The 26,209-nt window shown below is 47.1% G+C and overlaps 1 protein-coding gene across 4 annotated transcripts in view; it reads right to left on the reverse strand.

Moving 5' to 3' along the window:
- Nucleotides 1–311: 311 nt before the first annotated feature.
- Nucleotides 312–26,209, reverse strand: part of ARHGAP6 (Rho GTPase activating protein 6) — a 451,443-nt gene continuing 425,545 nt past the window's right edge. For all 4 annotated transcript variants that reach the window (XM_047844196.1, XM_047844197.1, XM_047844199.1 and 1 more), the window contains 4 exons: nucleotides 18,409–18,506; nucleotides 7,614–7,882; nucleotides 4,530–4,610; nucleotides 312–2,310 (listed from right to left, as the gene is read on the reverse strand). In XM_047844196.1, the coding sequence (XP_047700152.1) occupies nucleotides 1,637–2,310; nucleotides 4,530–4,610; nucleotides 7,614–7,882; nucleotides 18,409–18,506 (1,122 nt within the window). In that variant the 3' untranslated portion in view covers nucleotides 312–1,636. The remainder of the gene's footprint in view (nucleotides 2,311–4,529; nucleotides 4,611–7,613; nucleotides 7,883–18,408; nucleotides 18,507–26,209) is intronic.

Here is a 26,209-nt window from a genome sequence, read left to right on the forward strand (position 1 = left end):
GGCCGCTGAAACGAATGAAGCATCTAAGGCCCTTAGGACGGATGTACCTTACAGGGATTGTGTTGGCAACACCTGTCCAGCAGGCGGAAACCCGGCCTGTGGCTAAACACAGCCTCCACTCGCGAGAAATGATTGTTGTAAACTTCTAAGTGTGTCAGTGTTCCCAAACCGTCTGATAATTTTTTACCAGCTCTTTAGCTGCATATGTATAGTAGCGCTGCTGTCTATTGCACTTGGACTTGTGGATAGTGAAGGGGAGGTCTGGAATGGCGGGTGAGTTCATTCATCAGATTTAATGCCAGGGAACAAAGTCTCTGTTTAACTTTTTATTCATCATGGCACAAGATAGAACATGAAGAAACACCACGGAAAATTTCATTGCCAACATGAAGATTAAGAGTAGCATGTTCCATAAAAAAAAAAAAATTCCTTTTCTATAATACACATTCCCTTATGAAGTGAAAAAAAAAAAATCTCAGAAAATACTGAAGCGAATCGCCACCTGCTGGTCAAAAATGGTTTTGCGGTTGAAAAACTTCAAACTGAAGTGTGGCAGGAGCATTTTACGATACACACAAAATTCCTGAAGGAAACATTTCCTCAGCCTTTGGCACGACGTCAATACAAAGCTGTAGTTTTTTTTTTTTCCAAACATGATATACTTTACACAGCACTGCGTATAATTTGGTTAATACTGATTATGGGGCAGAAGGAAAAACTGCGTTCTGTAATTTGAATACTCCATTTGGATTCTTAAACACTTTATAGTTGGATTCCAGTTTGTAGTTTTGAAAAATACATAAAAATTATACATTATAAATATATATTATATATGGTCTATATAAAACTGAATTTGATCTAAACTGGGAAGGACAACTTAATTATTCTTTCTTTGTTAGGCACGGCCTTTCTCTTGTTTGATCAACTGAAACCTTTCTAAACAGATTCTAAAAATATATTCCATAATGTATCAAATTTAATATTCTCCTTAAAACATATTCAATATGAAAAAGCATTCAGTGACTACATTTTTTTGGTATCTCACTACTATATAAAAATATGGCTTGGCATATTCTATTTTGTTTTGCTGTGTTAGCGTTTTTTCTTAGGCATCGAAGGAAGGGCTATCCCCAGTTAAAAAGCTATGGCAAAAGCACAGAAACCTGCTTGTGCATATTCTAGAACATTCTATGGAATCTCATTCCTTAGTATGCGTGAAGTGATTTAAAAAAAAAATGGTTCCTTCTGTTTCTGTGAATATATGATATATGATTATCATACATAATCTGTTACAGAATATACAACAGTCAGAACGGAAGTCACATAAATACAATTAAGCGATATCAAAGCAAGACTTTTATCTTATACAGAGCCAAAGTGAGTAATTTTTCGATTGGATATCGCCATCCGGTTTTGTTTTTGTTTTCTCCTAAGGCTGGCTATGCAATAGAACGTTATTATCAATGGCAAGGGTAGTGCTCTATATCTTTGAGTGAACTCGGTTTCTCCTGTGTTATTTTTTTAAAGTGTAAAAGAAGACAAATAAGTAGAAGTGTCCAATTGTCCCACACCACCTTTTTTCCCTACTGAGTGAAAGAAGGCTGTTTGGGACGTGGGGGCGCGAACTCGGGCGGGCTCAGACCAGCGTTTCCGGGAGGGCGTCGGGGTTGTCGGTGGACAAGAGCTCCCAGATTTGCCACCGCTCTCTCTGCCAGTCGAGCCAGTCGGGGTCGCCCAAAGTCTTGCTGTTCTGATCGCCGGTGGGACCGGAGTAGGCAGTGCTCGGGTTTTGCTCAGTGGCCCGAGGCTCTTCCGAAGCTGTTCTGGAACCTTCTTCGGGCCTCTGAGGCCTCCACAGCAGTGACTCGGCAGACTGGTGGGCTGACGCCAAAGCTTGCTTCCCTGGACCAGGATAAGGAGGAGGAGGCCTCTTGTCACGCTTCTCGCCCTCTCGAGGTCTCTGGTGCCAGGGCTTGGCTCTGCTCTGCGGCCAGGCGGTGCCTGGCTCGCTCTGGGTGAGGTCTTCGGCACTTCCCAGAGTCAAATACCTCCCTGCTTTGGGCATGGCCTGCTCGGGTCTCCTGCCGCCGCCCTGGATGTGGGGCGTGCTGCAGACCCGCGACACGGGAGGGCAGGCCGTGCACTCCACCACGGTGGCCGTGGTCCGAGTCCTCCGAATGACCTGCCGGCCACGTTCCAGTTCTGTGGGGCTCCCGTGCCACTGAGGCCAATTCGGGGACAGGTTCCCCTGAGAAAGGGAACATGGCCCCGGTCGCAGGGAGCTACTTTCAAAAATGTCTCCATAGGAACCTGGAGGCCAGAGAGAGGGGCAAGAGAGGGAATTAGTTTGCAGAATCCCCGTCGGGAGGTCCCGTCATTTCCTTCCCACTGGCAGCTTCAAAACCCGAAAAAGCCCAGTTGGCTCTTAGCTGCCGCTGCCTCAAGTAAAATATTTCCTAGTAAAAGAAATGACACGTGACGTTTTGGTCACCGGCACAGTGCACGTTGCAGCTCCAAAGACAGACGTTAGCTGTCAAACTAGATCGTCCTGGCCACTGATTTATTTCAGGAAAGGCCCCTTCCACGTGGCTATGAACACTTTTCCGAGCGTGGAAGGTAAAGGAAGCGTTCTCTTCTTGTTCGGGGCAATTTGCAGTCCTGGGGAGACACAAATTCGAATGCTTTCGCGTCTCTACGACGTCAGTAAAAGCCATTGGAATAAATGAACTGAATCTAAACTGGCCCCGTGGGAAGGACTGGTTGACATTTCCCAGCCTGCCTTGCATTTAGGAGGGCCACATAACTGAGGCCTGGCCAGCCAGGGTGCAGAGATGTGACGTCAGCCATTTCTAGGCCTGGTCCAATAAAAACACACACGCCTGTGAGTCTTCCGGGCTCACCCCTTCCGCCCACTACTAGGCTGAGATGGAGACACCCCCGGGGAGCCACCCCCGGGGAGCTCGGGCTGGGTGGGGCCCGAGCCCCTGAATGGCTGTGTGGACCAGAGCTCCCCCGCCCCTCCTCACCCTGCACGATCCACACTGTGACGTGATGTGAGGGAGAGATCAACCTGTGACAGGTTAAGGCTCGAGGAAACTGAAGGGAGGGCAAAAGACTGCATTTCGCGAACAAACGGGTTCTTGGCGCCTATGTCCCCAGACCACCATTGCCCGGTTCTCTCATTTACTAAAAAGTAGGCGGGGAAAGAGAAGACGATCACTGGGGCAAGAGACAGCAGCATTTACGCAGGGACTGATCAGAGTTGAAATAGCACGGGGAATTGGAGCGGAACATCTGGGACTAGTTTATCCTTGAGGCAAAAGGTAGTAAAGCACCTCATAGGATACAACGGGATGTAGTTAAAGGACCCGTTCGCAATTCAGCTGGATCAGATGCCACTAAATTAAAGATGCACTATAGACACACTCACATGTACACACACACACACACACACACACACACACGTATTTGGAACAAAAAACCAAAACAGTTTACACACTTCATGCTGTGTATTAACATACGTTCCACATGGATGAAAGAATTAAGGGCTAAAATAATGAAATACTATGAAAGAGGAAAGCATATACATGATTAATGCTTAAGTAAAGATCAGTTTGGTGGAAGAATTCACAAAAACGAAGAGCCATAGACTAGATTATGTAAAACGTAACAATTCCAGATATCGAAAGGGGGACAAAACCGTAAGGGATGAAAGAAATGCAAATGAAACTAATAAATACAACTGTGGTTTCGAATGAGCAAAAATGCAAACTAGTGACTGCACCTCTGGATGTTTGGGAAGGTTCTTAATTTTGACTCGCTGCCCTATTCTGGATTTATGACTTGCTTTCCCAAATTCTGTGAATCTGTTCTTCATTGAAAATACAGAACAAAACGCGCAAGAAAGAAGTTCCCGACAGCATCACTTATTACAACGATAACCAAAAAATGGGTTGTAAACCAGGCGTATGCAGTCTGGAACACTACGTGGCCCTTCACAATAATAATGGCAAATAACCGGAAAATGGAAGTGAAACAGATAATATAAAGTTGCACAGACAGAATGATTGTAACTATGTTTAAAAACTCTTGCAAAGGGGGTGCCTGGGTGGCTGAGTCCGTTGAGCGTCGGACTTCAGCTCAGGCCATGATCTCACAGCTTGTGAGCTCGAGCCCCGCGTCGGGCTCTGTGCCGACAGCTCAGGACCTGGAGCCCGCTTCGGATTCTGTGTCTCCCTCTCTCTCTGCCCTTCCCCCATTCACGCGCTATCTCTCTGTGTCTCTCAAAAAGGAATAAACCTTAAAAAAATAATAAAAAACTCTTGCCAAGGAAATGAAATGAAATATAGTCAAAGGTTGACATACCTTGACAGAAAGGCTAAGTATAGCTTCATATGGTTTTCCCCCTATTTTCAGCATTTTCCAGATAACATCTGACAAGTACTTAATATGATAGTAGGAAAAAAAAGCAAAGAAACTTAATTTAGAAAGCAAGTGCAATAAACAGCCTTTAAAAGATAGTACGTCACCTGTCATTCCCGGGTCTTTGGATCCACTTTTTAATGTTGAATGCCAAGTTCCCCAGATATTGAAAGGCTCCTCTGCCATATCTAGGAAAAAGTGTAAAGAGAAAGGTATGTGACTCACAATGGAAATCGACGAGCAAAAAGTCAATCAACAAACATTTTTGTAACATGGTATCACATTCGAGATCGTGCCGGATACAAGACAGAACAAGGTGCGGACCTGCCTTTCAGGAGGCTTAGTCCGTTGGGGATTTACAAAAAGGCTTTCTATATAATGGTCGTGGTACACAGAATAAGGGCCCCCAAAGATGTCTGTGTCATGATCCTCAGAACCTGTAAAGATGTCATATGCCAAAGGGACTGCAGGTCGGATTAAATTATGAGTCTTGAGACGAGACGATGATCTGGATTAGCTGGACGGGTAGACCCGATGCGATCACAAGGGTCCTTATGAGGGGGAGGCAGAAAAGGTGCTATATTTTTGGAGGAAGGGCCACGAGCCAGAGAACACAGGTGGCCTCTCGGAGCCTGGAGCCTCCAGGAGTAACACAGCCCTGAGGACCCCTTTGGATTGGTGAAGTCCAGAAGTGTGAGATGATACACGTGTGTGTCGTTTTCAACCACTAACCTGTCAGACGCTGCTGGAGCAGCGATGGGGAGTGAATACAATGGTGACGGATGACAACAGCTCTGACGGCAGTTACTGAGACCGAGGAACGTAAAATAGTCACCGTCCCCCTGCTGGTGCTACCCTCCGCCATACCCCGCTGCTGACATCAACAGGTTCACCCCTGCCTGTATTCATTCACAAGCTGGCAGAGGAAGGCGCCATATGGGGCGTTCTCTCCATCTCAGAGTCCCCGCTACGACCCTGTGATGTGATCCTAATGAGTATTTCTTTTCTTTTTTTTAATATGAAATTTATTGTGAAATTGGTTTCCATACGACACCCAGTGCTCGTCCCAACAGGTGCCCCATAATGAGTATTTCTTGAAGCAAGTGTCTACCGGGTGCTTCCCTGGGGCAGCCGTTCGGATGCCTTGTGACCTTGTCGAGCGCTCACTGCGCGCCAGGTTCTGTGTTGAGGACTTTACGTGGGCGAGCGAATGGAACGCTCAGAGTTACTGCTCCTGTCTTTCTTAGTTTCCATACGAGGAGGGGAGGGGACTCCGAAAGGCTCCGTCTCTCCTGCAGGCTGCGCGTGGCAGAACAGGTTACCGACGCCAAGTCTCGTGCTCTGGTCATGGGACACCAACACGACTTGTTTCTAATGCCCTCGGGGTGGGGTTGTTTGCAGGGAGACAGTTACAGAGTGGACAGGATTGCTTAGCCCCTGCACCAGTGACACCGGGGGCCGAATCCTTCTCTGCGGGGAGCGGTCCCGCATGCCGCGGGATGTTCAGCCCTGGGCTCTACAGTCTGGACCCCAGTAGCAACCCCTCCCAAGTCGTGATAACCCCAAATGACTACAGACATCGTCACCTGTCCCCCGGTGCGCAAAATTGAGGACCACAGTGCCAGAGTTTGCCAAGATAGCCAACAGACAGAACTAGTAGTGAGTGCCTCAGTCTACCTGCTAACAAATCAGAGCTTTCCCAGTGGGAAGTTGTCGAATAACATCTCTCTGAATCTGTATTTAGAAACCGGAATATGCCGGGCCTCTTACAACGGCCAGATTCTCTTCAGAGCACGTTCCTGTGTTGTTGTTGCAGAGAATGTTACGTATAGAAAGTCTGTCACTAATTTAAAAGAGCAAATATTAGAGATCATTTATATACGTCAGAAAGGGAATAGTAAATCTATGATGCATCGATATCATGGCCATGAAGAATGTGAGCAAAATGGAAAATGCTAAATGATATGATTTTAAGTGAGATACGCTTAATTCAAAAGGAGCTATACTTTGGAAAACAAAGCTGTAAAGTTAGGTATACATCTGGACAAGGACTATGAAAACTAAAGTTTTACATTTAAAAAATAAATTTTATGCTTGAAGGGAACATGGGTTACTGTTTTCTTTTTTTTTTTTTAATTTTTATAATGTTTATTTATTTTTGAAGGAGAGAGAGACAGAGTGTGAGCAGGAGAGGGGCAGAGAGAGAGAGGGGGACACAGAATCCGAAGCGGGCTCCAGGCTCCGAGCCGTCATCACAGAGCCCGACACGGGGCTCAGACCCAAGAACCATGAGATCATGACCTGAGCCCAAGTCGGACGCTTCACCGACTGAGCCACCGGGCGCCCCAGGTTACTGTTTTCATTACGAATTTTCTCAATTATTTTTTGACATGATTATTTATAAAATAAAAATAAACATACTATGCTTTAAACACACACGCGCACACACACACACACAACAAACAAACGAACAAACAAAGCCTTTTCAGGGTGTTTCTGTGGATTAAATTATGAATGTAGGATAAAATGTGTCTTCCATTTACTACTCAGAGCGTCCTGCTGAGCCCTGGCACTGAGGGATTACTCTGTGGAGGAAAAGAACAGAGGCAAACATTCGGTGGTCAAATAAATTTGGGGAAAACTGTAAACCACACTCTCTTTTCCACTTTAAAGAGTTTGAGAAATTGTACAATAGAGAAACCATTAGCTCGGTTAGCCCAGCATTCCCCAAACATATTTGACCATGGAATGCTTATTTTGCCAAACAAATCTTCCTCTCCCACGGAGACCTCTTTGGCACACGACGTCTCCTTATATAGTGGGTTCAGCTTCCTCTCTTTGTAAAAGTAACAGCAATAATCAGGTGACATCTTAGACATGCAAACATGCTCCCAAACTCAGGGGCGAGGACACATCAAGTCCCTCAGATGCTCGGGGGGAACAATCAGTGGGAGTATCGGGGGCTCTCTGGGCATGAGACTGCTTGCCACATGCTGGGGTCTGCAGGGACCCTCCCAGACCAGGACTGGGCCCTCCATCCCCTCCTCTTCCCAGAGCCGGAACTCGGCCAATCCCACAGAAGTACAGGAACATGAAACAAGGAAGGGATGAAGAGAAGGTCCAGGTGCCCACGCCATGCCACGTGCCATCAGGGTCACCGATCTGGCCGGCGCCGGCCGGGTTCCAGTTACCTTTGCCAAGCCTTGGTCCAGGAGAACTCTCCCTTGATTTCGACGATGGCAAGTGGCTCACCAGCACGTACTGCTCCGGCCCTTTGTAAAGCTTCTCTGAGCCCCCCGGGGCCGCGTCCTCTTGCATAGCCAGCAAGGAGCGCTCGGACAGCACTGGGGAGTTGTTGTCATAAGGGGAGAGGTCTCCGCTGGAGGCCTTGTTGGAGTCGGTGGATGAGTGCCTTCCTCCCACAGAAAATGAAACTTCCGACCGCAGCATGTCAGGGCTTCTGGTGCAAGGAGACAATAGCAAGCGCGTGAGTGTGTTAACACTTAGTGACCAGATTCAAAAGATACGACCGTGACACAAACGGCAGGAGGAGAACGCATGGATGGGCACAGGGGCCGAAACCAAAAGACAATTCGGAGCAAACACTTGTACAGCGATAATGTGAAAGCGTTTCCACGACACGGCCAGCAGAGGGCAGTGAAACCCAACAGTCGTCACAGGAACTGTCCGGGCCAGGGAGGCGGGGACGATGAAACAGACATGGACCCCTGTATTCTCCAGGGGGCATCGCTCAAATGCCTGTTGCATTAATCTCGCTGCCACTGGAAAATCAAAGTCTGATGCTCACTATCTGTTAAGTAAGGAAAAACTGGCAGAGAACTCTGCGACGTTCCTTAATATCCTCAATTGAATATAATTCACATAAAACGATGAAACTTTTTACGTGAAGTTCACGATGGCTTTATGGACAACGTTTCTTCCCCCACCCGAACGCTCAGTGTGAGTAAATCCATCTTTCCTGTGACAGTGACGACAACGACGACGACGATGATGCTTCTGGTGGGAAGAATAGATTCACGTATGAAGAGGCGAAACACATGACAAATACATGACCGCCACTACAGTTCATGGGATTTTAACACTCCGAAAATGAGCCTACGAGGCACGAGTGTTTTTACAAATGGATGCAAAACATGCTAATCAGCATATCCATGATGTCTTATCGGTGCATAAGTTGTCACAGCAACAGAAATAACAGCGAACGTGTGAGAGGGGCAGGAAAATGAGACCGTCAAGAACATGAAGAGAGTGTTGGAAGGCTTACCTGGGAGCATCTGCATTTTCTACCTTCCTCAAAACAGTGGCCCTGACATCTTGAAGGGAAATGATGACAGATTAAAAGTTCCAGAACCTACTTCTGTCGCCCCCCCTCAACCCCACTTTGCTCCTCTTTAACTAGTCTTTGCTTTCTTCTGGTTTAATTTTGCAAAACAAATCCTTTGGGATCTTAAAGAAGGTAAACACACGCCCGAGCAATCTTTTCCTAACTAAAGGGCTGTGTGCACGCAGGACGGAGGACGTGCCCTCACAGGGGGATCTAGCTCAGTCTCGGGTTTCCAGCCGGGGTTAGCGTCCAGGAGAAAAGCCATCTCCGTATCTATGACGTGCCTCGCCTGTCACTGACATGGCCAGGAGCTCGAGCACTTTTTTGCTGAGGAAGTTTCTTATGCACATGGAATAAATCAGTCCTTTCCTTGCCTCCTCTTTAAACCGATGATAGATAATCTTATGGGAAAGAGCCAGAGGACAACCACGAGGATGATTTTCCAGAAACGTGAGGCCTCCCGTGAAATGAAGGAAAAATAAAAGAAACTTATTTTATTTCTGCTGGAAATGGGGGGGGGGCGGGGCAACTATTTAACCTCCATATCTAATGGGGCGGAATTCTCCCAAATTCTAGCAGGGGAAAAACAAAGCAAAACAAATGGACACTGCTGTGTCATCACGAATTTGACTCCGGCTGAGGAAACTTTGCTATGAAAATGAGAAAAACTGAATGGGTTGAACATGGAGCTGAGCTTACAATCGGGGTTCTGACCAGGGCTAGAAATTAGAGTACGGGGCCAATTTCCGTGGTTTTCCCTGTTTAGTTGACAGCTTCCCCCGTCGTTAATGAAAATGTCTTAGGTCTCCTCGGCAAGAATAAGTCAGCGAGGACCAAAGCCTGATCTTGTGGGATGTTTGAAGAGAGCCCAGTGCATTCATTAGCCCAAACGCAATAACCATCAGGGCCACGAATGCTTTTTTGCCCCCTCACGTTGGGAGGAAAATGTTGGAACGGTGGCATTTTAGCTCATGGGGATCCCAACTATTCTGTCTCGCGTCTTGCTCATCTGTCTTAAAACACATAGAGAAGAGAATACATTCAGCCAAATATGATAAGCTGCAGATCCAGCCAACGGTTGCGTGCATAAAGAAAGGTGCCCTACGGGGGCGCCTGGGGGTGGCTCAGTCGGCTGAGCGTCCGACTCCGGCTCAGGTCATGATCTCACGGTTCGTGAGTTCGGGACCCGCATCGGGCTCTGTGCGGACAGCTCAGAGCCTGGAGCCTGCTGTGGATTCTGTGTCTCCCTCTCTCTCTGCGCCTCCCCCAAGTGCGCTCTGTCTCTGTCTCTCTCTCTCTCTCTGCCTCTCAAAAATAAAGAAAAATAATTAAAAAAAAAAAAAAAAGAAAGAAATGTGCCCTACGGAAGAAACGTAGCGGGTCTCAGCACTAGGAACACTTCGGTTTCCGCCCAGCGAGGAGGTTACTTTGGCCCTATGGAAGCATGCATCAAGTTGCCGTCCCGAGGCCTGTGGTCACCTCTGTGTGTCCCCACCCCGGCCTCGTCTTACCTTATGGCTCTTCCCATCGTTTCCCTCTCCCTAGCCTCTCAAATTACTCACTACAACGTTGTTCCACTTGCATAGCTTTGCAAGCTGCTGCAGTAAGCTCTTTGGGGACTGTACAGACGGGAAAATCACACTCACATTAATTATTGGGTGTACGGAAAAGGCTTCATGAGAAGATTTCGTTTGCTTAACCGAAACAGAATAAAACAGAGAACAGTGGTGACAATAACAAAAGTAACCGAGCTGCCACACCGTTTCCCTTCCATTTTCATGGCTGTGATTGGAGCCGATCGAGGAGAGGTGAGAGAGGAGGAGGTGGAGGGCCACTGACCACTTCCTCTGTTCTTTGGGGAACATCACCCGGGAACTTGTTGGAAATGCGAGTTCTCAAGCCTCGCTCTGGACCTACTGTCTGGACTGGCTATAACATGGGAGGCCCCCGGTGGGAAAAAAAATTAAGAATTTGCAGGTGGCGATAGCAGATCATCGAGCCAAGTGTGGGCCTCTTCTCGATGGAGGCCCTGTGCAGCTGCACAGGTTGCAGACTGTGAACTGGCTTTGCCTATTGAAAGGGCATCTGGGAGTGGGGCTAGCAAACTGTGTTTTAAAAAGCCCTCCAGGTATCTGTGACGCAGGGGCAAGTCTGAGAACCTCGAGGCCAAACTACCTTCCCTCCCTCATCCATAGCTAGGACGGTGGGCTAAGGATCTGTTGGGTCGAATCAGGAAGGACAGCACAGAGAGTGGCCCAGACGTCAGCGCTGGTTGGCCGAGGGGGTTAATGTGGCGGTCCCGACCTGGAGGTGGCTGGGGCCACAGCTGAATAAAGGGAGGGGAGGTGCACCCATCCTAGCCACTCGTCAACGGCATCCAGATAACCCAATGCGTTTGGGTTGCGGATCAGAATCGGTAAGGTGAGAGGGAACGGGAGAAGCCAACCTGCCTTTCTCTGCTCTTCAGGTTCATTCTCCTAAGTCAAGCCACCAAAGTGACTACAGCCGGGGCCCCAATCAGGGGAGAAACTGAAGGAGGCGGCCAAAGCTAAACCCTGCGGGTAGAGACGCAAGCAGGTCTCACAGCGGACACAGGCTGTGAACCTGAGGGTGGCTGGGCTCACGGCCAGGGACGCGAGCAGAAATGCACTCGTGCAAAGCGACCCCTTTGTAAAAGTGGGTGCTCACACAGGGTTCCCTGGGTGGCGGGCAGGGCACTAATCTCCTGCCAACGACTCTCCTAGAGGAAACGAGGAGGTCACACGTCTCTCTAGCAGTGGAGGCAGTAGGGCTTGAGACCCTTCTAAAATGTATTTGAGAAACGGTATCCAGCATTAGTAACCCACCAATAGTCAAATGCTGTGTTTACACTTGGGGTCAATGGCCCTCTTAAGTGTTTAAGGCGGTTTCCACCCATCACTTCGTTTTCTCAGCAGAGGTCAGTAAGGCGGTGGCCAAATGTGCCCAACAACCCACGTGCGAGGAGTGCCTTTGCACGTGGGAGTCCGCCAGTTGGTAAACGAAACGAAACCATTTTATTCGCTTCTCAGGACTCCCACGTCCCGCACGGGCAGTGCGGAGGCTAAAAGAAACTTCGGTGTCATCCCATTGCTTTATCATCGAATCTACCTGGAGACAAATCCGGAACCCCCACCGCCATCGCCTTTGCTAACATTTGCCTCTAAGATGATTCAGGTCTATGGAATTGAGGGGACAGGTTGCCCGTCGACACGGGTTTGCCTCCACGAGACCTGAACGCACAGTGGGCACGGCCGGTCTCAGCTAACCAAATACGCACGAGATAGATATGGAGAGTGAAGCGCTTTCTCACCCTTAGCTGGTCCCTCCAGGTCAGGGTGTTAACACGCCGCTGGCAGGGGACTGTGGGCAGGCCTGCACTGCAGCTGGAGGCACAGAACTCGTTCTGCGGATAAATGGAAAACTCTGGTTCAATCACCGGATGTGGCAGCCCAGCCCCCTGCTGAGCTGTTCCCCAGCGAGAAACATCCTCGGAGATTTCAAGCACGCGTCGGCTTCTTCCTTGGCTTCGTCGCTCAACTGATAACGCTCAGTCTGCTGGGACTCAGAGCACATACCCATCTCACGCACTATTAATCGCACGGGGACATTCGAACTTACCCAGGGCTCGGGTGAAATTTCTCCCCTCATTTTTAGCTCTTGCTAACTCCCTCCTGATAGCCATGGCACACGAAGGCATTTATGACAGGCGCAGAGAAAACAACGCTGACTCCCGTCCCTTTTTGTACAGTGTGCCTCATAAGACATCTTCCAGTTAGTATTCTGCAAGTTTATAAAAGAAGTTGCGAATCATCGTAAAGGCGTTCGGAGAAAGAGGTGATGCGATCGATTCTCCCTTCGTTTTGAATTGGTTTTCCGTAGAAGGCACATTCACGCTTTTTGGAATTTTTCATTCTGGAATTTCCTATTCCACATGCATTTCTCCTGAAGTTGTCTGGCTGAAAAGGCTTTCTTTTTTTCTATTTTTTAAAAAAAAAATTTTTTTTTCAACGTTTATTTTATTTTTGGGACAGAGAGAGACAGAGCATGAACGGGGGAGGGGCAGAGAGAGAGGGAGACACAGAATCGGAAACAGGCTCCAGGCTCTGAGCCATCAGCCCAGAGCCTGACGCGGGGCTCGAACTCACGGACCGCGAGATCGTGACCTGGCTGAAGTCGGACGCTTAACCGACTGCGCCACCCAGGCGCCCCTCTATTTTTTTTTTTAATGTTTATTTAGTTTTGAGAGACAGAGGAACAGAACCTGAGTGGGGGAGGAGCAGAGAGAGAGGGAGACACAGAATCTGAAGCAGGCTCCAGACCCGACGCGGGGCTCGAACTCACGAACTTTGAGATCATGACCTGAGCCGAAGTCGGATGCTTAACCAACTGAGCCACCCAGGCGCCCCTGAAAAGGTTTTCTTGAACGGAGTGTGCATGGGGGGGGGGGGGCGGGGGCGGGTTAATGCTTCATTCATTTCCAAGGAGCTGGAACAGAATGACAGCTGAGGCTACACTACGGCCAGTCAGTAGGGTTCATTGCTGTTATACTATACTGAGAAAGTCTGATTTCTCGTCTCTCAGAATTTCCTGAGAACTTTTTGACCTTACAAATCCTAGGAAAAGGAAAACTGAAATCATAGCCCATCTTGTAGCGCTCCATGGTTTTGTGGAGGAAGGCATTCTCAAGGACAGTCTTAGAAAGGTTAAACGAAATTATCTACATGATATTTATTTGATAATTTCAATGTGACGCCTTGAATTATGAGAAAGCCTAACGCTCCTCCATCATGAAGAAGGTAGATTTTTTTTTTTTTATTCAACAGGAGGAGAATCTGGTTCAAGAAAACAATTACCTTTCACTCCCAAACGCAGTGAAATTTGTTTTCTTTCCATTTTGCTTCCAGAATATAGTAGGAAAATGCTATATTTAGCCTTGCATACCACATAGGTATGCATGGTTGTTTGTGATTTTTTAATGGTTAGCTTTTTTTCCCAGAACATTAAAGCAGCTGAAAGCTATTGAAAAATTGAAAAGTTGGCACATTAGGACTTACATCATTATATTAGGGTGAAATGCTTTATTTGCGCCCAAACAGAATTGTACGATTTAGTTCAGCTTAACTTAATTAAAACTTATTTAGGATTGTTACTTGCTCAGGAGAAACTGTCAAACAGCAGTTCTCTTGGTTGAAAAATAAGATAAGCAAAGAAGTATTTTCAAAGCATCACTGATGGGTTTGCTTCCATTTAGGCCAGCATACACATTTTCCCTTTGGCTTTGGGGTCCACGGTGGCTCGGCGCGGCAGTGGCCTTTAAAAAAGTTTGTTTAACATTTTGCTCATCGTAGATTTTGGTGTTAACTTTGATTTTAAAAAATATGACAGGTCCACATCGTTCATTTTGATGCCTGAATTTTTATTTATTTATTTATTGTAAATGCGTTACTATTTATTTTTGAGAGAGAGAGCGTGAGAGAGGGAGGGGCAGAGAGGCAGGGAGAATGGATCGGAAGCAGGCTCTGCACTGAGAGCGCGGAGCCCTGCGTGGGGCTCGAACTCGCGAACCGTGAGATCATGACTGGAGCTGAAAGCAAGAGTCGGACGCTCAACCGACTGCGCCACCCCGGCGCCCCAACACCTGACTCTGTAGCACACCCTCCACTTGGGCACCGACGTGAGTGCCTCACTCTCCTAGCCCTGCTCTGGGCCCTGCTTCGGTTCTTTTCTTCTGTTGCAAATGCCGGAGTCCCACATGCCTCGTCCTCTTTGATTTGCCTTCCATTCTCATCCCCTACCTCCTTACATCCCTAAATCAAAGGAAGGGGACCTATTTTGAGTGTCTTTGAAGAAAAGAGCATGTAATTCTAATAAATATTCCAGACAAGCAATGAAAATACTGGAAGTCTTGCATTGTTACTAATATAAATCTCTTCTAATCTCCCTTTGGTATTCCGTTTTGGTTGAAGCCAAAAATCTAAGTAGACAAGCACGAGAAAAAATCACGAGTCCTCCTTCCGCCGCCCCAATGCTGTCGTCGCAGAAGAAGAGAAAAGCTCAAACCAGAACAAAACATTCAATTCCCAAATATCACTAAATGTTTGCTCCTCCAAAACAGAAATTATCGTAAATATGTTCTTGTTCTTGGTTCTGCACTCTTTTGAAAACTCGTTTTTCCACTCCCCATCCCATCTTGTGCAGTCTCCACGCGGGGCACAGGAGTCCACAGCTTTATCTAGGTATGTGGGCCGATGGCACAGAACAGAGGCTTCGGGTCACCTTCCCACTTGTGTGTCTTTTCACCCTCACCCCTCTCTCTGTTCCAGAACCAACACCGCCATCCCGATGCCGACTGGATCAGGCCGGTACCGGTGGGCTTTGCCTTTAGACACCGCTGCAATTTAAAGCGGACGGCTTCCTTTTGCATCATATTGCCTTCAGTGGTTGCTGTCTCGTGGATAGAAAGGTAGAAAGCAGTGACACCCAAGTCTTTGGTAAGTGGTTGCAAATGAACAAAATGGTGAGATTCGAAGTAACATGGTAGCAATCATTGACATTTATTAAGCATTCGTTAGAAATCAGATACTCTTCTAATAGCACAACAACTCTGTTTTACCTCTGCTTTACAGATGAGGGGACCGAGACAGAGAGAGACGAATCTATTTACCCAAGACCACATAGCTAAGAGCAATCTCCTGTCACTGTAATTCGTTGCCATCACTTCTTAATTTAAGTGCCACCCCAAGCCTGCCGTTGAAGGGCTTCTGTGCTCTGTGCCGGCCAACAGTTTTCCTTAATCACGCCCACAGCCAGTTGACGGAGGTATTATGTCCAGGCCCTGGTTCAAGCTTCCCAAATGTCTAGGTCTCTTGACACCTCTCCAGTCTTCAAAGTTCACTGCAAATCCTTGCTCTTCTCAGAAGCCATCGCTGAGACGATAGGTCACATCTCTTTCTCTTCTCCAAACTCCAGGTGGATTTATGGTCCGGAGTGTTGGTTCCCTTCCTTCGTCAATGCAAAGCCCCCCTTTTAATGTCAGAAAATCACCTGCCTCAAATATAGTACCGTGTGATGGCAAATACGTAGTATCTAACGTGGCAGAACAGTAGAACCACAGGGGAGATTTAAAAAATTCCTAATGTCCAGACTGTACCCTAGAACAAACGAATCCAATCTCTAGGGGTGGCGCTCAGGTATGGTCATTGTCAGGCTCCCCAGGGCATTCAAATGGGTAGGCAAGTCTGAGAACCAATGAGCCAGCACATATCATTCCACACTCTGTGACACACTTCCTAACATGATTCGCATTATTTTTATCCTTGAAGGCCTCCTTCAACGAGTCTGTAGGCACCTAAAGTTAGGAATATGCCTGATATTTTAAGCTTTTGGTATTGAAAGTGTGGATCACAGACCAGCAGCAGCACATCTGGGAGCTTGCTAGAAATGCAGATGCTCAGACTCCCTCCCCAAGATCTACTGATTCAGATCACCAGGAGGGCTTTGTAACAAGATCTCCTGCTGATCTCTATACACAGTGAGGCTTGAGAAGCGTGTTTAAGGTATGAAGACACTCTCTACAGCTCAAGGGTGGGACTCTCAAACCTCAAAAGACAACCAGGATGAAATAAGTATTTATTTACGTATTTTTACTTCACGACATCATTATCAACCCTTCTGGGCTTCTCCTTGGCCTGTACCTAGAGGAAAACAAACACTCTCTCTCTCCCTTACTAGGAAAGTCATCTCCAAATGTTTTCTGTTCAACGATGCTAGTCTCTGACATCCACGGAGCACCAGTGAGCTCACCTCCCTTCCCTTGAACCCCTGACACACACCTATGATCATGGCCTAGGGTCGGCTTGCCTTGACCTTACAATTCTTATTCTTATAGGGATAGGGAACGGGAGAGGCTAGATAACTATGCAGCTTGGGATGGGCCTAACACATACGCTGCTTCCTTTCCCTAAGAGTAGAGAAAGAAAAGTTCACTTCTTGGCCTTTATATGCAAAGAACATACCTGAAAACCACATAAAAATAACTTTCATCTACCATTCTTCAAAGCACAATATTTATACATTTAAACACACCATCTAAAAGCGGAAATCTGGCAAGTCAACATCAGTGGTTTTTTTAGGTGTGTGTTGTCCAGCTTTCCCACAGAGTACCCATGACACGTCATACGTGCAGCTTAACGAGGGACTCACGAACAGAAATGCCACCATGTCTGTTTTCTGGCGCGGGGAAGGAAAGGAGTGAGTTCATTAAAATTCCGGTGATACGAGATCTGCTGTGAACAAAAGCCATTTGCGTTAGTTTAAATTAGAACTTACACCTTGATGATGGTTAGAAATCTAGGAAAAATTTAAGAAGAGCAAGACCATGAAATACCAGCCCATTAAGACAATTTGAATATATTTTTAGTCACTCGTCGCTCTTGGGGCTTGACTCCAGGCGAAGTGTCTTACTCGAACCAGAATTTGGCCTGATCATCAGTGGCACAAGGACGATTTTTTGAAAAGTGCATGTGAAATAGTTTCAAATGAAAATTCATCTATCGAATTCAACATCAACATAAAGGGACAACTCAACACGTGCTGGTATTTGTAAGACACCATTGAATAGGACATACCATTATTTTATACAGGGCCGAGAAAGGAAAAATGCTATGGATTACATCAGGACACGCCATTGACTGTCAGATGACTCTCAGTTTCAGAGACGATAAAACGTGGGAAGAAATGTGTCTTAGAGTTGTTGCAATTCGGTATATTAAAAGCATAACATAAATGGCATTTTCATGAGAGGATGACAACTTTTCATGCCACAGATTTAAGGTTTGGTGTCATGGCAGCAACATCGCTCCTGGATAACGATGCAAAACTACCCTCTTAACTGGCTTTGCCAAATGCTCAGCATCCCCATACGTGGTGCCTTTCTACCAAATAGTTGGGATTAATCCTAAAATCTGACTAATGTAAAAAAGCCAACGCTCTTCCTTTGGAGGCAAAATGGCGGCAAATCACAGCCTACGGCACGGCATTCATTTTACTCATTGCAAACATGGCAGCATGTGGAGAGCAGTGTGCGTTTTTACCAAAAGGACGTCAACTGCGAAGAGGGGAAGAGTCAGGAGGGCGCACACCTCTAATTTCAAACGGGAACCCAGGCCTTGGTAGAGGCTTGTCTTGTGGTTTGCTAACGTGTCACGTGCGCTGAGAAATGACACAAGTAAGATGCGTCCAGGCGTAGCCTGAGGGGCACGTAAGTACAGCTATCAGGATTCTAGAAGGAGAAACACTGAGGTGCATCACAGTCCTTTGAGCTTCTTGCCAGTGATTTAGTTCTTTTTCCCCAGTAAACACAGTCAAAAAGACCTTGAGGGGCTAGAAAAAGCCAAAAATGAAACAGAAAGCTCCCATAAGGCACGTACTAATTTAATAAGTGGATTAGTCATACTGAAGCACTTTTCTGGATAGGTGGACTGACAAGATTCCCCAGGAAGTTGCCGAAATTCCACTTCAAGTCACCCTGCATGGAGTTACATAAACCTCTTGAATTCTCTAGAAAAGGACAGAGGAATCCCCACGGCAGCTTTGGAAGAGGGGGTGAGTGGCATACTCACGATGACTGGGAGGCCTTTCTTCTGAGTAAATAGTCCACCACGTCGGGGTCGGTCTCCAACAGGCTGATCAGGACTTCGTTCTGGAGATCTGGCGGAACCTGGAGGGGCCAGACGTTGAGGTGTCAGTCAAACCATTCCAGAAGGGGGAGAACTAGTGTCACTGGCGACTTTACGGTAACATAAAACAGAGCCTAAAAGGTCGTAACAGAGCAGAGTGGCTCACCAGTTAAAACCAAACCTATACCAACCCATAAAGCCAGTTTAATTCTTAGGACAAAGTGGATGATTGCCAAAAAGTCTTACTCAATCCACATTGTCACACGTCCTATGACTGGAGATATAGCCTACTCACTTGGATACCTCTGTGCTTAGACTAGATTTTCTTGGCTTTGAATAAGCAAGACATCATGGTCAAGAGGGATGGTGTTCATAATTTATCGTCCAAATTATGCCAAGACAACGGACATAGATTATAATTGTTTTGGGCAGTTCTGGAACATGGGTTTATTAAGAGGGCGGCCCTTGAGCCAGACCGTGTTTGAGTCCTAGTTCCGTTTGTTAGCTGTGGGACCTTCAGCAAGGTACGAGACCTTTCTAGGTCTCCGTGTCCTCATCTGCAACATGGAGAGAATGAGGTCCTCGCCACAAACGGTTGCTGGGGCGATCAAATGACTTACTACGTGTCGAGAACTTAGAACAGCACCTGGCAGAGACCAAACATGCGAAAACATGCCGATGACTACATCTGCACATGTCATTTTGTCACTCGAAGCCTGCACTTCCCCCCCTCCTCGCATCCTGGCCCATGGACAATGAAAAGGCTCTCGCTTTGGAATCTGACAAGGCATTCACTAGAATTCTGTGGGTGAGCGCCCCGTGTTTCCCTAGGCTAGTCCACAGCGTGTTAGAAGACGGCCTTACCATGTTAAACCGCTTGTGTGAAAATGTTGTGTGAGGAAAGTCTGAACTCCACTCCACTGGGTTTTCTACTCTATAGACGCTGGGAGCTCAACTAACGGAAACTCAAGTTATTGAGAGAAAACAAAATTTCCATCTGGTTCTCGCATACGAGGTCTCAGCGACCAGGCTCTTCAAAACTGCAGGGACAAGTGTTCACAGAATAAGGGGGCTGGTGGAGGAGTTTGCCTCCTGCCTCTTGCAGAACTCAACTCTTCTTGAGCTCTGAGAAGCTGGAAACAATTTTATTAATAAAAACAGGGATGACAAAGCAACGAAACGCTTTCCTTCTCTCATAAATCTGTCCCTCCCACTTCCTCCCGAATCTTCATTAATCACAGTGCCAAACCCTACTCACACAAACTCAAAATCTGGGTTGCGTTCAAGCTTCTCTGTGTCCTTTCCCCTCCCTGTGCAGAACCAGGAGATCTATTCGATTTCGTCTCTGTGAGGCCTGTTCCTACCTTCCCCTCTCTTCCATTCCATTGCAGTGATCCAAGTTTGAGCCCTCATGACCCCTTTGCAGCGGGCACCTGTTGGCCATTACCAGCTTCCATTTCCCTCTTGTTATAGCAGTTATGCCCCAAGTCCCCCAACCCTTAGCTCAGGGGTGATGCGTAAGCTGGTCTAAGGCCGCCATCATTCCCCTCCCAGACTACCACAGCTGCCTGTGGGATGGGTGTGCGGCCCCAATGGAAGTCACAAAAAGCCGGGAGGGTTTCCCTGAGGCATCTGAGGAGGGAATGTGGGGCCAGAAGCCCCAGAGGGCCTCAAGACTGTGCTGACGGTCCAAGAAACAACACCAAGAAATGGAAAGAAAGAAAAGGGTCTGTTGACAGCATTTGAGTCCTAGGTACAGCTCTGCCTGGAGCCATATTTGCCTGTGGATTGTTCAGCTGTGTGGGCCTCAAGTTCCTTGCAGCACTTAAAAGTTTTTAGTCCGAAAGAAAGATACGTCCTCGATGAACCCGCGACGCAGCAACTTGCTAACCTGTATACCCTCTGTTCCCTTCACCTCCGGCATCAAGTTTCTTCTCTGTGGGGTTGTGGCAGAGCTCTAATCGAGGCGCCTGCTCAGAAACCTTTTTATCCCCACTGCCGACGCCCTCGACTTGCTTGCTCGTCTTTGCCATTTTGTCCCCCGGCAGTCATCCTCACACACTCTCCATTGGCACCCCTGCACTTCTCCCCCGGGCCTCTCCCCACCCCGTTCCTTTAATTCATCACATAAATATTTGGCGAATGCCTCTCTTGAGTGCCAGGAGCTGGATGCTGGAACTCAGCTGCAAACCAAACAGACAGGAATCCCGGTCTCCTTGAAACTGACAACAAATATGGAAAGACCGGCATTCAACAAATAAAGAAAACATAGCACGGGTCGCACGGAGAGAAACGAAGCAGAGGAGGGCGATGGAGAGGGGGGTGGGGCGGGGCAGGGAAGTGCAATTTAAGTAGGACGTCAGGTCACAGAGAAACTGACATCTTAACAGAGAACTGAAGTTGATGAAGGACTTGGAGAAAATCACTCCAAGCAGAAGGAAGAGAACAATCTCAGGATCGTGAGTCACGAGCAGAGAGGAGGCCCCGCGAGGCTGGAAAGAATGAGGAAGGAGGCGAGCGGTAGGAAGTGGATCAGGTGGCCAAGGCCAGATGCTGAGGAGTCTTACGGGTCACGAGAAGGACATCTGCTCTCAATCTAGGCGGTGGGGGAGTCACTGGGGGTTTCGAGCAGAGGACTAACGTGAACTGTCGTCACTGGCTGCCGCATTGAGAGTAGGTTGCGGGGGAGCAAGGGGTGAAGCAGGGAGCGCAGAGAGGGGCCGTCGACCTCTCCAGAAGAGAGGGACGGAGGGCTGAACCAGGATGCTGAGCCGATGAGAAATCTTGGGATCTTGGCGACAGTGAAGATAGAGATGATAGCGTTAGCTAATTTGCCGGCTGGAGGGAGAAAGACGGAGGGAGAGGGCGAACAAGAAAGGTGCCTGGAAGCGCGGGGCTGCCACGGAGGCTGGCTGGTCTACAGAAGCAGCAGCCAGAAGAGGCTGGAGGTCACGGCTAGGAGGGTGGCTTCGCTAGGGTAAGGGGGACTGGCCTGTGGGACACCCGAATGAAAGACAGATCTAGTAGGCAACTGGGAAGAGCAACTTGGGAGATATATACCGATGGCATTTAAAGCTCTGCGACCGAGCCTAATGGCCTGGGAAGGAGAAGAGAAGGGACAAGCCTTTGAGGTCAAGGCTGAGGGATTCTGTCCTCTTTATTGCATACATTAAAAAAATAAAAAGACCGATAGGGGTGCCTGGTTGCTCAGTCGGTTGAGCACCCGACTCTTGCTCTCAGCTCAGGTCTTGATCTCAGGGTCGTGAGTTCAAGCCCCGCCTGGGGCCCCACGCTGGAGGTGAAGCCTACTTAAAAGAAAAAAAAAAAAAGACGGATCATTTTTACTGTAAGTTTTTGAAACAGCACGGCCCAACAGATACACAGTATTATATCAATTTGTCAAAGAGTGATGCCTAAAGGGTAAAAATGAGAGGAGAGCTCCTGTTTAAAAGATGAACAGAAAGCGAAAACTAATATAAGCCCACAATGTATATCCTGAGCACTTTCTGAAAGAAATTCCCATGAGCAAATGAGGAAAAACATTTGCTTTCCATGCCGTTAGTTTAATTAAAAATTTTCCATCCTTAGACACGTAATAAGAAGTTTTGCTCCAAGCCCTCATTCATTCCCACTGAGGAATCGACAGCCTTCATGCATATCCTTCGGGGTGATGCAAGCATCACAATATTAATTCTTTGAGAGCGTATGGTGTGTCTAATGATAAATTATTAACTTGGATACGCTATTAGAATAGGTTACGGGGAGCATCATTATTGAAAGCATAACTTTCCATAACATTCTGTTAAAGCATTCTGTAATGCAGAGTTTTCACTCGTTCAACCGGGCTTGGTTCCCAACCAGTCATAATCACTGAGGTTTATTTTGCGTAGCACGCACGGCTTTTACTTGGTAACAAATGCAAATAGAAAGGGTCAGTGTTATACATCTATCTATAGTTTCTTTTTAAAAGACCCCCAATGCCATTTTGGCTCGGGGACAGTATTTGCAAGTAAGTAAAAAGATATCATTTAAAAATGTGGATCCACGTGTTGTAGGAAGGATAGGGAAAATTCTCCTATGTTTTATGTAAGACTGACTACCCTGTACATGAGCCATTATTTTAATTCGTTTATTTATATCCCATCTTGTTACAAAACGATATAAAGCAGCTTTAAAAATTCATTTGATAACGCCACATTTGTTTGTTTGTCATTAAGGAATGGTACAGAAAATTGGGGCCAGTGGGAAAAAGAGGACAGAGAATTGGAAAGGATGCCTGGCACGGACTTTTCATATTCGTACAACAGCCTCTGGTGCTGTTTTCTCAATAATCCCTCCAATCTTTGCCCCTATTTGTGTATTTAATTTGCTATTATTTAATGAAACTGTCAAACTACTGGCTCAGTTCAGTTGGATGAGCATTCGTTTTCGGTGAAGTTCCAGACTTCAGAGAGAAACAAAAGTTGAGGGAATGAACGGACAGGAAACAGGAGCTTACGTAAGTCAGAAATATCCAGACGGACCATTCCTGGTTGCGCTCCATTGCAGGAATCGGGATGTTGTCAGAAGAATGTCTGAGTGAGATTCGACAGCCCCTGAGGTCCCGTTTTTATAAGCTTCGTTGCTTATTATCAATTAGTGTAAACTTGGATACATCCATGATCTTCTTTCGGATTCTGTTCCTGCATCTCAAAGTCCAGGCATATCCTATGTGTCCCATTTGCCTTTATGGGAGTGTGTGAGGATCAGAAAGGCTGACGGATTTGAAAGCACCTTACCAATTGCCAAGAGGCTTAGAATAAAAGATTCTCTTCGAAACAGACAAAATAATTAATAAACTAAACACTTAGAAGAAAAAAATAAAAGCGGATAACATGGAGATGGCCTATATTTGTTCTGCGACTTTTTTCTAGACTAACAGGCATCCACCTCTGCCTCTTTTCCCGTCCACTCACAGAGAAGCATCACTCTCTTCTCCTCTGCTTAACACTCGGGTGGGTGACCAAGTGGTGGGATTTCCTCTTGATATGTCTCTACTCCTGAACCCCACCCCCCCCCCCGAACTGCTAGAGTTTAAGTTTGTGACCAGTTGGCCGCTCATCTGCAACCGTCTTGAAGCCGACTCCATGTAGCTTCTCTCTTCTGGTTCCTTCTCTTCCGCCAGACCTCAAGACATCATTAGAAGGTAAGTTGCCTGAAGGCAGGGGTGGTCGGACTTGTCTGCCCAGAAGTGATACAGGCTCCCAGGGTTGTAATTCTCTTTCAGCCAGCCCCTTTCTCGGAGAGGGCAAGCACATGCCTGCCAATCCTGGCCAAGGTACCCCAAGTGGGGGTCTTGAAACATCTCTTTTCATCACGGGATGTGATGATGGCTGCGAGAGACGCTGGAAATAACTGTGTCTTCTTTTTCCTCTTTGCTGCCTGCTCTTTTTTCTCCTGAAGCTCCTACCTGCACACCCATGACCGTTCACCTACTTACTCAAGTCAGTATTATTACACTCTTCCAGAACACCAGCTCGGGTGGTGTTTTCTACCCAATGGATGCTCAAAAAACGTTGTCGGAATGGCTACAAATAATAAGCAAAAGAACCCAGAATTATTGGTCTTTATGGTATACACTTGTTCTGTTAGCTTTGTATGGATGCTTCTCTCTGCTTATAAGAGAGTACCAATGTCACGTTCTAGCAAAATACCCTTGCTATTCATTTCTAGAGTTGGCAAACAAACTTCCGTTCCCAACTGAGGATCGTGAGAAATTTTCTGACACGTATGCAAACTACTGTTCCCAGTCATATAAAAATGAGGGGTGCCCGGCTGGCTCAGTCAGTAGAGCATGCAACCCTTGATTTCCGGGTCATGAGTTCGAGACCCACGCTGGGCACAGAGATAACTTTAAAAAATGAAAAATGAAACGTATGACTCCATATTCAAACACATTTTATCGTTTTTCTTCTGGGATTCTGTATACAGCCAAACGGAGACTAAGGAGGAGGATTGCGAAGAACACATTAGTTTTGAAAATCAACCAGTTCTGCACATGTGAATGAAGAAACAAAACCCAGCCCCAGTGGCTTCTTCACTTACAATGTATTGTTTCACATCAAAATCTCTACTGGGTTTTAGTCAACTATTCAGTAAGTTTAGATATATTCCAAGGGTACCATTTATGGTTGTGTTTATCCGGAGACTCAACTCCTTAGCTTTTCATGTGTTCCTTCAGAGCAGAATGCTATTTCAAAAATCAAAAGAACTTTGGACTCTCCTGCTTCAGCGGAAAAATGTAAACAGTGCACATATGAAGGGATAAAACTGTCACGATCAGAATCCACCCGATCAAATTAAAAATGAAACCTTGAACGACTGCCTAGGGCATAACTGCCATGGTGTAGTTTATTCTATAAACCACAGAGAGGGGAAAATGGTTCAAGTTCTCTCCATTTACTAAGTCACTACAACAAACCATTAGGGGCTTCTGGAAGAGCAATTCCCAGGACACAGCCCTATCGTACTTGCCTCTGGGTGTTCCAAACCAATATCCGTCCCTTTGCGCTGGACCACGAAGGATGCTTTGGCATTTAAAACTGCAACACTTTCCAGCAAAAGTAAATATCACTGGAAGTCATGGTGACATTTTTTTAAGTTAACAAACACACTGAAAGCAATCACTTGAGCTGTTTATGGGAGCCAAAGCTCAAACGTGGGCAGGCCCAGCCTAGAATCTTCTGTGTCACTGTGGTGGAGGATGGATTCCTATTATGTAAGGGGCTCTGGGTGCATCTGGAGGGTCAGAATGCATTTAAGTTCAACACATTTTTCTTAAGTGCCCGATACAGGCGTGTTTGGCAACTAGGGCACGTTACTGAACAAACGGAGTCGAGGAGCCCAGGACCCGTGGAGATGGGGAAGGTGGGGGGAGATGCCAGGAAGGATGACGAAGAAAAACCAGCAGTCCTTGCTCCACGGCCACAGGGTAAAGGCGGTGAAACCCACTAGGGCCTCCGCCCCTCCCTGCCTGTGTGTCGCCAGGGGTGCCTGCGTTCTGTCACTGTGGGCAGGGACCAGGTGAACAGGCTCCAGAAGGAATGGGAGCTGGCTCTCGCAGCCACCTGCCGGCCTGGACATCCAGCGGGGCGGTGTTACGATTCGTCCAGAGGGATGAATGCTGTTAAAAGCACTCTGCTCCCCATTTTCAAACGGGCTAAAATTGCCTCTCTCTTCCTCCTCCAAATGGACTCCACATGCGAGACACCATATTAATGCACCTTGTCTTTGGGGGGCCTCACGCTGTAGAAATAATTCACTTAGCTGCCGCGTCACTTGGGCAAACTCTCTTGGCTTGCTCCTCATGACACGGTGCTGCTGAGGTACACAAAGACCGGCCTGAGCCCTGGGACATAAGCAGTGGTTATTTAAAAAAGAAGTAAAAAAAAAAACTACACAGGGGCGCCTGGGTGGCTCAGTCGGTTAAGCGTCCAACTTCGGCTCAGGTCATGATCTCGTGGTTTGTGAGTTCGAGCCCCGCGTCGGGCTCTGTGCTGACAGCTCACAGCCTGGAGCCTGCTTCGGATTCTGTGTCTCCCTCTCTGTCTCTGCCTCTCCCCAGCTTGCACTCTGTCTATCTCTCAAAAAAAAAAAAAAAACCAAAAAACAAAAAACCCAAAACATTAAGAAAAAAAAAAGCAACAGTGGTTGTATGAAAAAGGAAATGGAAATCATATAGAATTCTCCAGATACGTTGGTAGGG

This window comes from Prionailurus viverrinus, chromosome X, assembly GCF_022837055.1.
Source record: "Prionailurus viverrinus isolate Anna chromosome X, UM_Priviv_1.0, whole genome shotgun sequence".
Classification (NCBI taxonomy): Eukaryota; Metazoa; Chordata; class Mammalia; order Carnivora; family Felidae; genus Prionailurus; species Prionailurus viverrinus.